This window comes from Rattus rattus, chromosome 17 (assembly GCF_011064425.1).
Source record: "Rattus rattus isolate New Zealand chromosome 17, Rrattus_CSIRO_v1, whole genome shotgun sequence".
Classification (NCBI taxonomy): domain Eukaryota; kingdom Metazoa; phylum Chordata; class Mammalia; order Rodentia; family Muridae; genus Rattus; species Rattus rattus.
In genome coordinates, this window is record NC_046170.1 from 30,642,417 (window position 1) to 30,656,513 (window position 14,097).

A 14,097-nucleotide genomic window follows, 5' to 3' on the forward strand; every position below is an offset into this window, starting at 1 on the left:
ATGTGCAGGGCTAATGCCTCAGGATGCTCTCCAGGGTTGTGGGGCTGTAGGCTAGGAATTGCCCAAATTGAAGGGAAGCTAAGTGAACTGTGGTCCTCAGTTTGCCCCACCCAGGATGTCAGTTGGTGTACAGGGAGCCTTTTGCTTCTAATGTTTTCAGGACACCCTTTGAAAGGATGAGTCTCACCTTACAGACAAGGGTCTAGATCAGAGAAGTCAAATGGTTAAATTGGGGACCAGTGGCAATGTCAGAATGTGAATTCAAATGTTGCCAAGTACTTACTTATTTTGGGAGGCTTTGAGCTTAAGTGGGTAGAGGAGTGTCTTTACTGCCAGCTCCTTAAGAGACTGGGGCAGAACCTGAGTTTGAGGCATTCCCAACTTAGTCTTAATTGTTTTATAAGCATACAGGAAAGGGCTGGTGCTGGTGGTAATAGCTAAGTGTACAGTACTTGACTAGCATGTGTAGCTCCCTAATACAAGTGATTTTAAAAAATTAGAGAAAACCCTTCTGTATCCTGGGGACCAACGAGTGTGAGGCAGAATGTAATTATCCCTTATCTTCATACTTACAAAGATACTTCAGACGGACCTGCCGGCACATGCCTGTGATTCCGAGGTTTCAGGGCTCTCCTCAGCTACACAGTGAGTTCTAGGCCAACGTGAGACTTTGTTTCAACAACTAAAAATGGGGTGTAATTGAGGTGTCTTAGTTGATAGGGGACTTGTTTAGCATACATAAACACCAGGTATCTTAACCCTTCTCATAGTCCCAGCACTTGGGAAGTAGAGGCCAGAGGCTGAAGAATTCAGGAGCCTGGGGTACATGAAACCCTGTCTCCGAATAAGGTTTCAAAACTCTTTTCATAGTCAATGTTCTTCTGATTCTTGTAGCTTAAGGTTATTCATACAAAGATGATAGTTGGGCAAACGTTTACTGATGCCCATTCTAACATTTTTATCTGAATGGGTATTTTGCCTGTGTGTCTGTCTCTGTACCACATGGGAGCTGTGCTGAGACCATCAGATCCCCGGAACTGGAGTTAAGGAGGGCTGTGAGCTGGAGTTAAGGAGGGCTGTGAGCTGGAGTTAAGGAGCTGGGTATTGGTAACCGAACCTAAGTGCTCTGGGGGAGCAACCAGTGCTCTTAACCAGTTACCTCTCTCTCTGGCCCCCTTATCGCCCATTCTATAGAAGACTATTTTGGGTCAGAGAGCAGGAAGAGATGATGGATTAGGAAGCACAGTTACTATGCCTTTAAGTTAATATATTTAATTTTGAGGTGGAGTCTTACTGTAGCCCAGACTAGGCTGGGACTGACTACAGTTCAGGCTGTAGATTTTATATTTTAAGTAAGAGAGGTATTTCCTTCTTTTTTACTTTCTTTTGTAGTTCTGGTTTAGACTCCATAAATGTGGGCTAGAGACCTCTTGTGATTCAAATGAGTTCATATCCCAAGAGGGTAAGGTCTGATTGGACACAAGCCTGGTTTTGAGGTCTCTGGTTGCTGTTTATGACCAGGAGTGTGACCTTGGCCTTGTGCAGAAGGTGATGAGTAAAGTCTCAAGTATGTAGACACAGAGACAGTCAGGCATGCAGGCTCTTGGCCTGGAAAGGACATGGTGCACAGAAATAAAAAGAACCGAGGCCAGGCCCTTCAGAATGCGTGGAGAGACTTGGTAAAGAGCAGAAGGAAAGAGACTATGTTTATGGTTTCTTGGAAGTCAGGAGTGGTCAGCGGTAACAAATGGAAGTAACATAAACAAAGGCAGTGTCCCCGGAGCTGGGTGGGGTCGGCACCCGCACCTGGCAGGCTCAGCCTGGCATCCTTTTAGCCAGTTAAAAGCAGGAAGAGGAGATTTATTCAATGTGTCCGTCCTGGGAAGAAGACAAAGAGATCCAGTGACCTCTTCCCCCAAGTTTGTCTTAGTTCCTGTTGTGAGTTTACATGTGCGTAGAGGGCCGGAGTTAGGATGCACAGCTGAGAAACCCAGTCAAGTGACCCTGCCTGTCACTGTCTGAGTGGTCGCTCCAGCCACGTGGTCTGACAAGCTGTGAGCATGGCGGGGCATCTCTTTCTGGGAGACAGGTGTCTGCTCTGGCTAGCTTGAAGTCTTCTTTCTCCCTGTAGGAGCTTCTTGGTGGTGGGGGTGGGGGCAGAGGTAATTCCAACCCCTTGGAGTGCCTTGTTTCAATAATCTGATCACCAAAGTAAGGAAAACAAGCGCTTCTCCCCTGTTAAAAAAAGACTTACCTAGCCAGGCATGGTGGCACACACCTTTAATTCCAGCGCTCAGGAGGCAGAGGCAGGCAGATCTCAGGGAATTCCAGGTCCACAAAGCAAATCCAGGACAACCAGGGATCTGTTACACAAAGAAACCCTGTCTCTAACAAACAAAACGAGGGGCTGGAGAGATGGCTCACAGGTTAAGAGCATTGGTGGTTCTCCCAAAGGTCCTGAGTTCAATTCCCAGCAACCACATGGTGGCTCACAACCATCTGTAATGGGATCTGGTGCCCTCTTCTGACTTTTATGCACACATGCAGGCAGAACACTGTATACATAATAAATAATCATTTTTAAAAAACAAACAAAACAAAAATTGTATGTGTGCCTGTTGGGTGGGGTGTGTGTGTGTGTGTGTGTGGTGTTGTTGTTGCTGTTTTTTCAGAGAAGAAAGATACAGGGTACATATTGCTACATAGTGCTGCACCATGAACCTAATTTTTGTCTCCATGCTTCTCATTGTCTCATTCTCAAGTCTATGGCTACACAGGCTCAGGACTGAAACCAGGGGGTCAGGCACACTAAGTAGGTCTCCTGCCACCAAGACACCACCCCAGCCACAACTCTAGTTACATGATCATTATAAAAATCTCAGTCTCTCTCTCTCTGTCCCCAAACCCTTTCTCCCTGAATTGCCCAAGACAGCCTCAGATGCCTGGGAACTGTCCGTTCCCTCACATCAGTCTCTCAAAGAGGTGGGGCGGTGACATGGCACCTTGCGTACCTCGAAATGTTTTACATTTATTTATTGGAGGGAGAGGTCAGGCACGTCACAGTAGATGTGTAGAGATCAGAGTCCAACTTTTGGGAGCTGGTTCTCTCCTTCCACCATGCAGGTTCTCTGGGAGTCTACTTCAGGCTGTCAGACTTGGCAGCAAACACCTTTACCGACCGCGCCGTCTGATCAGCCCAGTGCGTCTATTTCTCTACTAACTGTTAGCACTGGTAATCTGTATCTTCCTCGACAGATCTCTCTCTCTCTCTCTCTCTCTCTCTCTCTCTCTCTCTCTCTCTCTCTCTCCTCTTTTATTTTTTCCCTGAGACAGGGTTTCCCTGGTTGGAAGTCACTCTGTAGACCAGGCTGGCCTGAACTCGGAGATCCGCCTGTCTCTGCCTCAAGCGCTGGGATTAAAGGCGTGTGCCACCATTCCTAGCAAGTAGCAACTTCCCTTCAGTTTGCTTTCCCAGGCCCTGAGTTTGTATAGATGCCCAAGTTTCTGTTTCCAGGCTCAGGCCAGCAGACCTGTGAGCTTCAACCCTGCTTTGTCCTCCGTGTTTCTGGTCAGTTCTTACCCACGCTTAGTGGTTGTGGTTGTGGCTGTGAGGGTCTGAGGGTGGGGTGCGGTTGGGTTACTGGTTTTAGAATTTTATCCTTTATGTATGACTCCTGTGTTTAGAGTATAGATTTACAGTACCGTCTTGACGGGATGCATTGGATAGACTATTCATATCAGGGAACTGGCATCCCTGCCAATACCTGTCTCTTGGGAAGGACTATCAACCCATCTCTAACAAGATTGATAGAAGTCTAGCCAACGCTGGAGGAAGCCGACTGACACGTTCCGGGGCGAGCTGACAAGCACCAGTTAACACCGCTCTCCTGTTCATCTCCTTTAGTCCAGTTCACAGCAGACAGGGGCAGGCTGTGCTGCCAGGACAAATGGGATCTTTCAGATAAGACCTGAACAAGATAAGAACTCACTGACAGCCAGGTGAGGTGGCCTTTAGTCCCAGCACTCGAAAGACAGAGCAGGTGGATCTCTGTGAGTGTGAGGCCAGCTGGTCTACAGGGTGAGTTTCAGGACAGCCAGAGTTACGCAGAGAAACCTTGTTTTGAAACACCCCCACCCCGTGCCAAAACATAAAAAATAAAAACACCTCATGGCCTAGAGCAGCCTCTGTACTTCCATAGCACGTGATTCTAGCCTTTTGCCTGGCCAGTGAGTATGTTATTGGCTATATGGATGCTCTTGAAGAAAAGCCCGTTTGGCTATTCTCAAGCCCTTTGCTCGTCTTCTGAGGCCCAATCTCGATTTTTAACATGCTTAAGGAGAGCAGCAGGTCCAGGTGTGAGTGCCTGTAGTGTTAGCTCTCGGAGACGGAACAGGAGGATACATAGAAAGACCCTGCCTCCTACCCTAAGTAAATAAAGGCAAGAAGGCGATCGTACCATCACCAGCATGCCTGAGAGAGATTCTTGTGGGGGCCGAAGAGATGGCTCACACATGATTCAGAGTGTACTTTTCTCACAGAGGACCAGAGTTCAGTCAGCCCTAAGAGATAGCTCCTTCATTCTTCAAGTGATACTGGGCTACGTTTATACCAATGCCTTGTTTAAAGAAAGAGACTGGCTACGGTTGGCTTTGGTCAGTCTTGCTTCATTTCTCGGGTCTAGGTCTTAACTTCCTAACAGGTCAGTATTCTGTTGGTGGGAAAGGCAGAGAGGCACTGTTAATGGGGAATCAGTAGTGTCTGCTGCCACAGATGCCAAGTACACACTCGGGGGTGGGGAGTGAGGAGGAGGAGAGGAGATGGGAAGATGTGTGGGGATCAGAGAGAATCCCAGGGAGTGGTCTTCAGGAACCTTTGCTTTTGAGACAGGGTCTCTCATACCCTAAGAGGCTCTGGGATCTGCCTTCCCCAGCCCTGGGATTACAAGTATTTGCTACTGCACCAGGGTTTTTAAAATGTGGTTTTTTTAGAAATCAAGCTCAGGTCTTTATCCTTGCATGGGAAGGCACTATCTGATTGTGCGGCCTTTCCAGCCTCTAACTTAGATTTTTAATTTAAAAGAAAGAAAGAAAGAAAGAAAGAAAGAAAGAAAGAGAAAGCCAGAATTGTTAAGTGCATCAATCAGAGAGGCAGGGAGTTTAAAAAAAAAAAAAAAAAAAAAAGATAGAGACTTTACCTACTAAGTCACACCAAGTTTCTGTCATTTTCAAACCTAGGTTTCAATAGGAAAATGCAGGTGTGCTAACAGTTTAAGATGCTTATACGAAGAGGAATTTAATTTTTTTCCTTTTTTCTTTTTTTTGGAGCCGGGGATGGAACCCAGGGCCTTGCACTTGCTACACAAGCGCTCTACCACTGAGCTAAATCCCCAACCCCTGGAATTTAATTTTTAAACCAAGAAAAGAAAAAGTGCTATGGGGAGGGGATACTACGTCAGTTCAAAAAAAACTAAAGAAAACACAGTAGGGAAAATGCAAAGCAAGATGTAACATGTGAACAACTATATGAATACAGTGATAGTTGATGGGAGAAAAGACGAGGGGGCTACCCAGGTGTGGTGGTGCACACTTGTCACCCCATTTGGGAGGAGCAGTAGAGAGATTGCTGCACATGGAGGCAGCCCAGGCTACATAGCAAGACCCTGTCCCCACAAATGAAAACGAGTGGCTTGAGAGCCGGCTTAGCTGTCAGGAGCGGATTTTCCAGAGGACCTGAGTTTGGTTCTCAGAAAACACCTCTGGTAGCTTGCACTCCAGCTCCAGGGGATCTGTCTCCTTCCCCTGGCATTCCCGGACACCTGCTTGCACGTGCACACTATCACACATGTACACTCATACATACAAACAATAAAGTCTTGTTAAAAATGAAAATAAATACAAGTGGAGAATGCTGGTAAAGAAAGGCTCAAGGAAGCTGGGCCCACCAATGCACACCTTTAATCCAAGTGAAGGCAGGCTGATCTCTGACTTGGAGCCAGCCTGGTCTACAGGGAGAGTTCCAGGACAGGGAGGGCTACACAGAGAAACCCTGACTTTAAAAAAAAAAAAAAAAAAAGCAATAACGGACTGGAGAGATGGCTCAGCAATTAAGAGCACTGGCTGCTCTTCCAGAGGTCCTGAGTTCAATTCCCAGGAACCACATGGTGGCTCACAACCATCTGTAATGGGATCTGATGTCCTCTTCTGGTGTGTCTGAAGACAGCTACAGTGTACTCATATAAATAAATAAACAAATCTTTAAAAAAAAAAAAGGATATATATTTAAAAAAAAAACAGTACTTGTCGCTCTTTCGAAGATCTAGTTTCAGTTACCAGCACCTTGCATGGCAGCATGGAACTATCCGTAACTCCAGGTCAGGGGAGCTGATGCCCTCTCCTGGCCTCCACAGGCACCAGGCAGCACATGCAGGCAAAACACTCAGGTGGGTAAACAGAACAGGTGCCGTGAGACGGACCAGCAGGTATAGGTTCACCGCCAAACCTTGATGACCTGGATGTCATCTTCAGGACCCGAATAGTGGAAGAAGAAACCCAGCTCTTTGCAAGTTCTCTGACCTTCACGCCCGTGCTGTGGCACACGGATACATAAGGAAATGTGATTTACAACAATCTTGCTGGCTCAGTGGGTTAAAGTGCTTGCCCTTAATGCTGAGAACCTGAGTTCGATTCCCTAGGATCCACATCATCTAAAAGAATGGACACCTAAAACTGTTGTCCTTATTTCATGTGTGTGTTTTGCCTGCATGTGTATCTGTGAACCACGTGTGAATTGTGCCCATGGAAGTCAGAAGAGGACTTCAGATTGTCTGGATCTTATAAGCAGATGCTTATAAGCCACAAGGTAGATGCTGGGAATAGAACCTAGGTCCTTTGGAAGAGTAGCCAGTGCTCTTAGTTGCTGAGCCATCTCCCCAGCTCCAAGAAGTAACAACAACAAACCTTTAAGGGCCTCTTAAGTGGAAGTCAGAGGACAACTTTGTGGAGTTGATTCTCTCCACTTTTTCATGGGTTATGGTGATCATTTTTACCATCAAACACTGAGCCATTTTCGGATGGCTCTGGGTCTCTTACTCAAGATAATGACGGAGTCCTCAGGGCATCTTTTGTCCAGTTCTAGCTGTCGCCTCACCCAGGAGTTGGCTCCTAATGATGTGCTGGCAGGAATCGACAAAAAAGAGAACTTTTGGTGGAATGTCCCAGTTGGTAGAAAAAGTCTGTTTGAAAGGTTTATGGAAGATGCAGTGGTCTTAAAGCGCTCACTTTTGTCTGGCCGACCTGTGATTCTTGATCAGCAATAGTAAAAGAGGAGCCCCAGACGTGCCTGGGGTTCGTAAGGCATCCTGACCTTTCAGCAGTAGACTGTAGACACACAGGCTTTGCAGGAATGGTTGGAGAGAGCTCTGCTCCCCGCCCCTATCTTTCACACCTTCCTTTGACTTTTCTTGTCTGTGGCTGTCAGGAAGGTGCTCAGCTGTGCTGATCTGAGACTCTACTAACCTGCGTTTCATTAGGTTATTTCTGTGCCTGGTCTCCTGGGATCTGACCGAGATGGGCTCTGAAGACACTGTAGCCTACGGTATATTCCCCTTCCCAGCACCCTTTGCTGCATTTAACACTGTGCTGCTGAGAGCCTCCCTTGGGCTTTCATTTTTAATTTGTTCTGGGGGAGCTTCCTCTGGCCACGGATTCCCTGCCTATAAAAAGCTGGGGGAAAAGAGGAAGCAGGTCCATCTGACTCTTGAAGGGCTGACCTCCTGGGTGCCACAGAGGTGCATGCAGTGTTTGAGGCTGAGACAAGAGGATTGCCACGAGTTTCAGGCTAGTCCAAGCTACAGAGTAAGACACTGTCTTTGGTTGGGAGGGTGGGTGCCCATCCACTCCCCACCATATGGAATTCACCCTTTTGAAGTATACATTTAAAACTACCCCTTTCCACCACCACCTCACTTGTTTGCATGCGGGATGGGGCACACACACTGGTGGAGGTCAGAGAGGAGGGAAAGTCGTTTCTCAAAGTCTGCCACGTGGTCTGGTCCCTCACCTCCAGTGATCACCAACACCAAGGCTTGGTGTACACACTTTTATCTGTTCAGCCATTTTCTGGCCCAGTCTGCTAATATCTTGTAGCCCCGACTGGCCTTGGATTCTTTCATTGTTGAGGTCACAGGTATGAACCACCATGCCTACCTCTAATGTAATTTCTAAAACCCAGAAAAGTGTCTAAAATAAAACACTAACCATATCAGTTTTTTTAAAAAGATTTATTTGTTATATATTAATTACACTGTCTCTGTCTTCAGACACACCAGAAGAGAGCATCAGATCCCATTACAGATGGTTGTGAGCCACCATGTAGTTGCTGGGATTTGAACTCAGGACCTCTGGAAGAGCAGTCAGTGCTTTTAGCCGCTGAGCCATCTCTCCAGTCCCACCATGTCAGTTTTTACTGTGAGGTGGGAATGAAGAAAACTGCATCCAAATCCCCTTGATTCTCTCTTCAGTTTTGAAGCTCTTTTCCTGAGAAAGCAGGTTGTCCCAGACAGCCCGTTCTGTGCCCAGAAACAATGAGAGCCATTTGTGAACCACTTAGTTAAACCAACTATGAAGAGGGACAGCCGGGTCTGCACTCACGGTTCAGCAAGCATCATGGGCAAAGCATTCTCCTGGATCTTGGATGGTCGATTGAAGCCCATGGCATAGACTCCTTGGAGAAGCTGTGGTTCCCTGGGAGGAAGGGTAGAGACAGAGTGCATTTCTAGAATTATTATTTTTTTTAGACAGGATCTAGATATGTAGCCCAGATTGGCCTGGACTTAACAACTGTAAAACACAGTGGCCTCAAACTCAGAGATAACACCTGACTTCGTTTTTGACTCTCCTCCCTCTCCCTCTCCCTCTCCCTCTCCCTCTCTCCCTTCCCCCTCTTGGTTTGTTGAGACAGGGTTTCTTCTCTGTGTAGCTTTGGCTGCCCTGGAACTCACTGTGTAGACAAACCTGGCTTCACAGTCTGAGATCTGACTACCTCTGCCTCCCGAGTGCTGGGATTAAAGGTGTGCACCCCCATTCAGCGAGGCCCTGTCTCTATGGAGTTTAGGCTAAATGAAGACTGTCCATGTAGCCCATGAGATCTTGAACTCATGATTCTGCTCCCTTTGCCTTTCAAGTGCTGAGACTATAGGCATGAGTACCACACCTCAGTCCCCGTTCCTTACACTTTACATGGGGATGTTCGTGGACTTTCGTGGGTGGTTCAGTAGCTTTCGTGGGTGGTTCAGTAGCTGTGAAGTGGAGGGGTCTCATTTAGGATACCTAGGACAACAGGAACTCACCACTAGAAATGAGATAAGTAGGGGCCAGCATTAGATGACCTCGGGGGTGAGATTTTGTGTCTAGAGTCTTCTGGTAACTTCCAATGCCCCCTTTGCTCTGTCTGTCTACTCTTTGAGCTTAAACTCTCAGGATCAGAGCGGAAGCAGGGGTTCTAAGGCAGAACATTTTGCTCATATCCGCTCTGCTCTTCCCTAGACATATTGCCGAACGGGGCCTTTTTTTCTGTCCCTATCAAGTCAGTCCAGTGATATCTGGTGACCTGGCACTGGAGTCAGTGACAGTCTGGCAGAGATGTTTCCTCTGGAAGTCTCTGCCCAGCACCCACTTTCATAGTCACAGAGGGGTCCCTTCATTAAAAAACAAAACAAAAACAGCAACAACAACAAAACCCACTCATGTCCTCTGCTAAAGCTCCTCATTCCTTCAACTCGTATAAAAAACTCCCACCTTGATGATAATGGACTGAATCTCTGAACCTGTAAGCCAGCCCCAATTCAATGATGTCCTTATAAGAGTTGCCTTGGTCATGGTGTCTGCTCACAGCAGTAAGACCCTAACTAAGACACCTTCTAATCCTTTCAAATTGTGCTATTCCCTGGGGACTAAGCATTCACACTTATGATGTGTTGGCCATTCTTACTCACGTTACTACAGTGGCTTTAAACTCAAATGATTCTCTTGCCTTTATGTTCCGATGCTAGGATTAAAAAACAACCGGTATTTATTTAATTATTTGTGTATGTACATTTGGACATTAAAGGAAAATTTAAGTCAGTTCGTTCGTTTTGTTTTGTTTTCTTTTGTTGTGAGGCAGGATTTCTCTGTGTAACACAGAAGGCTGTCCTAGAACGTGATTTGTAGTCCAGGCTGGCCTCCAACTCACAAAGATCTGACTTCCTCTGCCTCCTGAGTGCTGGGATTAAAGTCCTAAACTACCACACCAGGCTAGGGTGTCAGCTCTTTTCTTCTCCTCTGTGGGTCCCAGGGATTGAATTTGGGTCCGTAGGTGTGGTAGAAAGGCAGAAAGTTCCTTGTCACAGGCATTGAATCAGGCCAGGTCTCAAAGCTCACTGCCACTCAAAAGGCCCCGAGAAGTCTTTTTTTTTTTTTCTTTTCTTTTTTCGGAGCTGGGGACCGAACCCAGGGCCTTTCGCTTGCTAGGCAAGCGCTCTACCACTGAGCTAAATCCCCAACCCGACTCTGAGAAGTCTGAAACAAGTGCTCTCACATCTATAAGCGTCCTTTTCCTGATTGAGAATGATGTTTTCCCTGTTACATGGTGCTAATACGGGTCCTCAACTCTGGATCTCAACATCACTGAAGAAATTTGAGCCATCACAAACTGAGGAGGCAGGGGTTTTGTCTCTTTCCTCTTCGTTTTTTAAAAGACGTATTTGTTTTTATTTTAGGTGTGTGATGTTTTGTTTACATGTAAATCTGTGTGTCTCGTGCATGCCTGGTGCCCCAGGAGGCCAGGCGTGGGTAATGGATCCCTCTAGAAATGGAGTTATAGATGATTATGAGCTGCCCTGCGGCTTTGGGGACTGGGTTGGGTTTTCAGAAAAGCATCCAGTATTATTCACCCCTGAGCCGGCTCCCTCGTTGCCCCCGTTTTAATTGTTTTAATTGAGTCTGTGGGATGGGTTGGGGTCACAGGTGGCCTCAGATGAGATCAGAAGCGCACAACTCTTTAGAGACGAGTCTGTCTTTTAAGTGTGTTCTGGGGGACTGAACAAAGGCTGTTAAACTTGTGCAAGGGTTTGCCCACTGAACCCTCTTGCTGATTTTTTGTTTGTTTGTTTGGTTTTGGTTTCTATTTTGAGGCAGAGTCTCGGATCTCTTGTAGCCCCTTAGCTGGCCTCAGATTCACTACTGAACAGCGCCCCCCAGTTCCTCCTCTTCCTGTTGCTTCCTCCTGGGGTTGCAGGCTTCTGTCCTCACTGTCGTCCTAAGACTTTGCCTGCAGCTGCCACAGCAGCCAGAGAACCCTAGTGTGTCTGGCTGGAGATTTCAACAATGGATGGGGAGGGCTGCCAGACTGGGGTCCGTCAGAGCTCACTCTGGCTGGCTGGATTTCCCCAGATGGTTTAAGAGATACCTCGAGCATGGATTCAAACTCCTTTCCCTCAGGCCAGTGTGGCCTCTTCTCCTTGCTGTGTGCTAGGACAGTATGGAGCCTCAGGCTGCTGGGACCAACAGGATGGGACTCTAGGAGTTCGTTTTGTCCTTAAAACACAGATGAAGGCAATTGCCTGGGGTGGGTGGGGTGGTTGGTGTTTGTTTCGAGACCAGAAACCTCCTGACATGTCTTCCCTGTATATCAGAGCAGGAAGGATTTTGTTCATGGTCCACTGAACCAATCAGAAATGTTGCTGAACAGTGCACACCTGAGAGATCAGGGACAAGTTTCTGCCAGCATCCTGTGGGCACTACACGTTCCCTGAGAGTGTTATGTAGGGGAAACCATTATTCTCAGGCCTTAGGGATCTTCCCTAGGCCAATTTCCCCTCAGCTTTGTCCAAAAGTAACTAACTGGGCAAGGCTTTCTAAATGGAGCGGGTTAGCCCTTGCCATCGTGCCCAGGGGAAATTAACTTAGTCCTTGTCTATTCTCAGGCTAATTAGTGAAGGTGCGGTCCTCCGAGGCTGGAGTTAGCAAAGAGAGTATCCGTGGATGGTTTGAGGAGACAGCCCTTTCTTTTGTCTACCCTTGTGTTGACCGGCATCTCTTACTGCTGGCACAGAGAGAGAGAGAGAGAGAGAGAGAGAGAGAGAGAGAGAGAGAGAGAGAGAGAGAGAGAGAGAGCATGTGTGTGTGTGTTCACGTTCTACTGTCTAGCTGCATATTCCTTTTTCCTCTCTGAATTTCAGGGTCATGCTGTGGCAGCCTGGCGCCTGACAGGTGTGGAAAAGCCTGCCAGGGGATCACTGCTGGGAGGAGCCAAGGACAGGACAGCCTCACCCCAGAAGCAGGGGTGGGCAGAAGCTGCCCTGCCAGGGCCAACGGTCCCAGGAAGGAGTCTGGAGTCCTAATGAGGAGCCCCGCACCAGCTCTGCCCACCCACATGGCGTAGAGTCTGGCATCTTGCTAAGCAGCAGCTGTCCCCAGCTCCAGAGACCCCCACAGGATGCACGGACGGACGAGTAGGTGTTTGTGATCGACTGTGCCCCTGCAGCAGGAGGCTCGATCTCCAGGAGAAAGGACCAGCACCTCTGATGAGAAGCAGCAGTCCAGACGCTATGGAGAAAGTCTTGGTTTCTGCAACCCTGACGCCAGCGGAGATCACTGAGATTACTGGGTTTTTTTCTGCCCTTCAGTCATTCTCTTTTCCCCTGGCCAAGGAGTTGGGCCAGGACGGCCTGCAAGTGTGACGAGGACTCGTGCATGGGATGCAGGCCTCCTAAAGCCCGTGTGTTCTCTGCTGTAATCAGGGTTCCAGGGATTCCCCACTGCAGGGGAGGAGGGGCTGCCTTAGCGTCTGCTCATGAGCCACAAGGACCCAGACTGCTCCAGACTGGACCTTTTCAAGCCACCAAAGAGGGGGGTCCCCGGAGCTGGCAGCCAGCACTCACAAGGGACTAGAGGGCTGGGATGGACTGACCTCTGCCTTGACGGGGCGGCAGAAGGCGCAGAACCTTTGTGGCCCAGCTAGTGACTGAGAGACCCGATGAAGTTCTGAGCAGAGGCTCTAGTGGCTCAGGGACCGGGGGGAGGGAGGGAGGCCATTCCTGCTTTCTCCTTTTGTCGAGGGAAGGTGTGGCAAGAGTCCCCTGCCACACCTCGTGCCCCTATGCCCTTTCCACGTGCTGCCCAAACCAGCAGACTGCACCGTGGCTGGCCCCACAGTGGGCTGGGAAAGGATTGGCCACGGTGACAGCCGCCCCGTGGCCAGCACAATGAAGTGCTCCCTTCGAGTGTGGTTCCTCTCTATGGCCTTCCTGCTGGTGTTCATTATGTCTCTGCTCTTCACATACTCACACCACAGCATGGCTACCTTGCCCTACCTGGACTCGGGGACTCTGGGCGGAACACACCGAGTGAAGCTGGTTCCGGGCTATACTGGGCAACAGCGCCTTGTCAAGGAGGGGCTTTCGGGGAAAAGTTGTACCTGCAGTCGCTGCATGGGTGATGCCGGCACCTCTGAGTGGTTTGACAGCCACTTTGACAGTAACATCTCACCTGTCTGGACGAGAGATAACATGAACCTCACCCCGGATGTCCAGCGGTGGTGGATGGTAAGAACTGAAGCCCCCCCTCCATTTCCTTTTGTTGACTGCTTTCCGGAATGGGTCCCCTTTATTTTGGAGCCACTGTGACCAGTGCCCCCTTTTGGATTTAGGCTGTCTGTCATCTTATGGCTCCCAGCACCCTGACAAAGCAGGAAGCCCATCTGATCTGAGCCGTATCCCTGGATCACAGACTGCTGATAGGCAGGATAAGTTTTGACCTGGAAGGAGAGAAATTACTATTTGTGGTGCTTGTAGGGGTCCAATGTAGGAACCCTGCCCCCAGAATGCTCTGGGCTCAGGTGGGCAGCACAGAAGGCCAGAGCAGTGTGAGTGGGGACCGGGAGGCCGTGCCACAGATAGATACTGCCTGCCTTTTAGGTAGCAGGAAGCCACCCCACAATTGCAGCAAATGCTGCCCTGCTGACAAGTGCCTCAGGCTTCTCCCTCCAGCACCTACCTTATTTTTCCAAAATTCTTAATATTATTTGGGGTGTGCGTGCGCGTGTGTGTGTCTGCGTGT

At 48.5% G+C, this 14,097-nt stretch overlaps 1 protein-coding gene across 2 annotated transcripts in view; it reads left to right on the forward strand.

The window, feature by feature from the left end:
• Window positions 1-14,097, forward strand: part of St3gal2 (ST3 beta-galactoside alpha-2,3-sialyltransferase 2) — a 48,130-nt gene that overhangs the window by 19,518 nt on the left and 14,515 nt on the right. For both annotated transcript variants that reach the window (XM_032888223.1, XM_032888224.1), the window contains one exon: window positions 12,219-13,583. In XM_032888223.1, coding sequence (XP_032744114.1) covers window positions 13,245-13,583 — 339 coding nt within the window. In that variant the 5' untranslated portion in view covers window positions 12,219-13,244. The remainder of the gene's footprint in view (window positions 1-12,218; window positions 13,584-14,097) is intronic.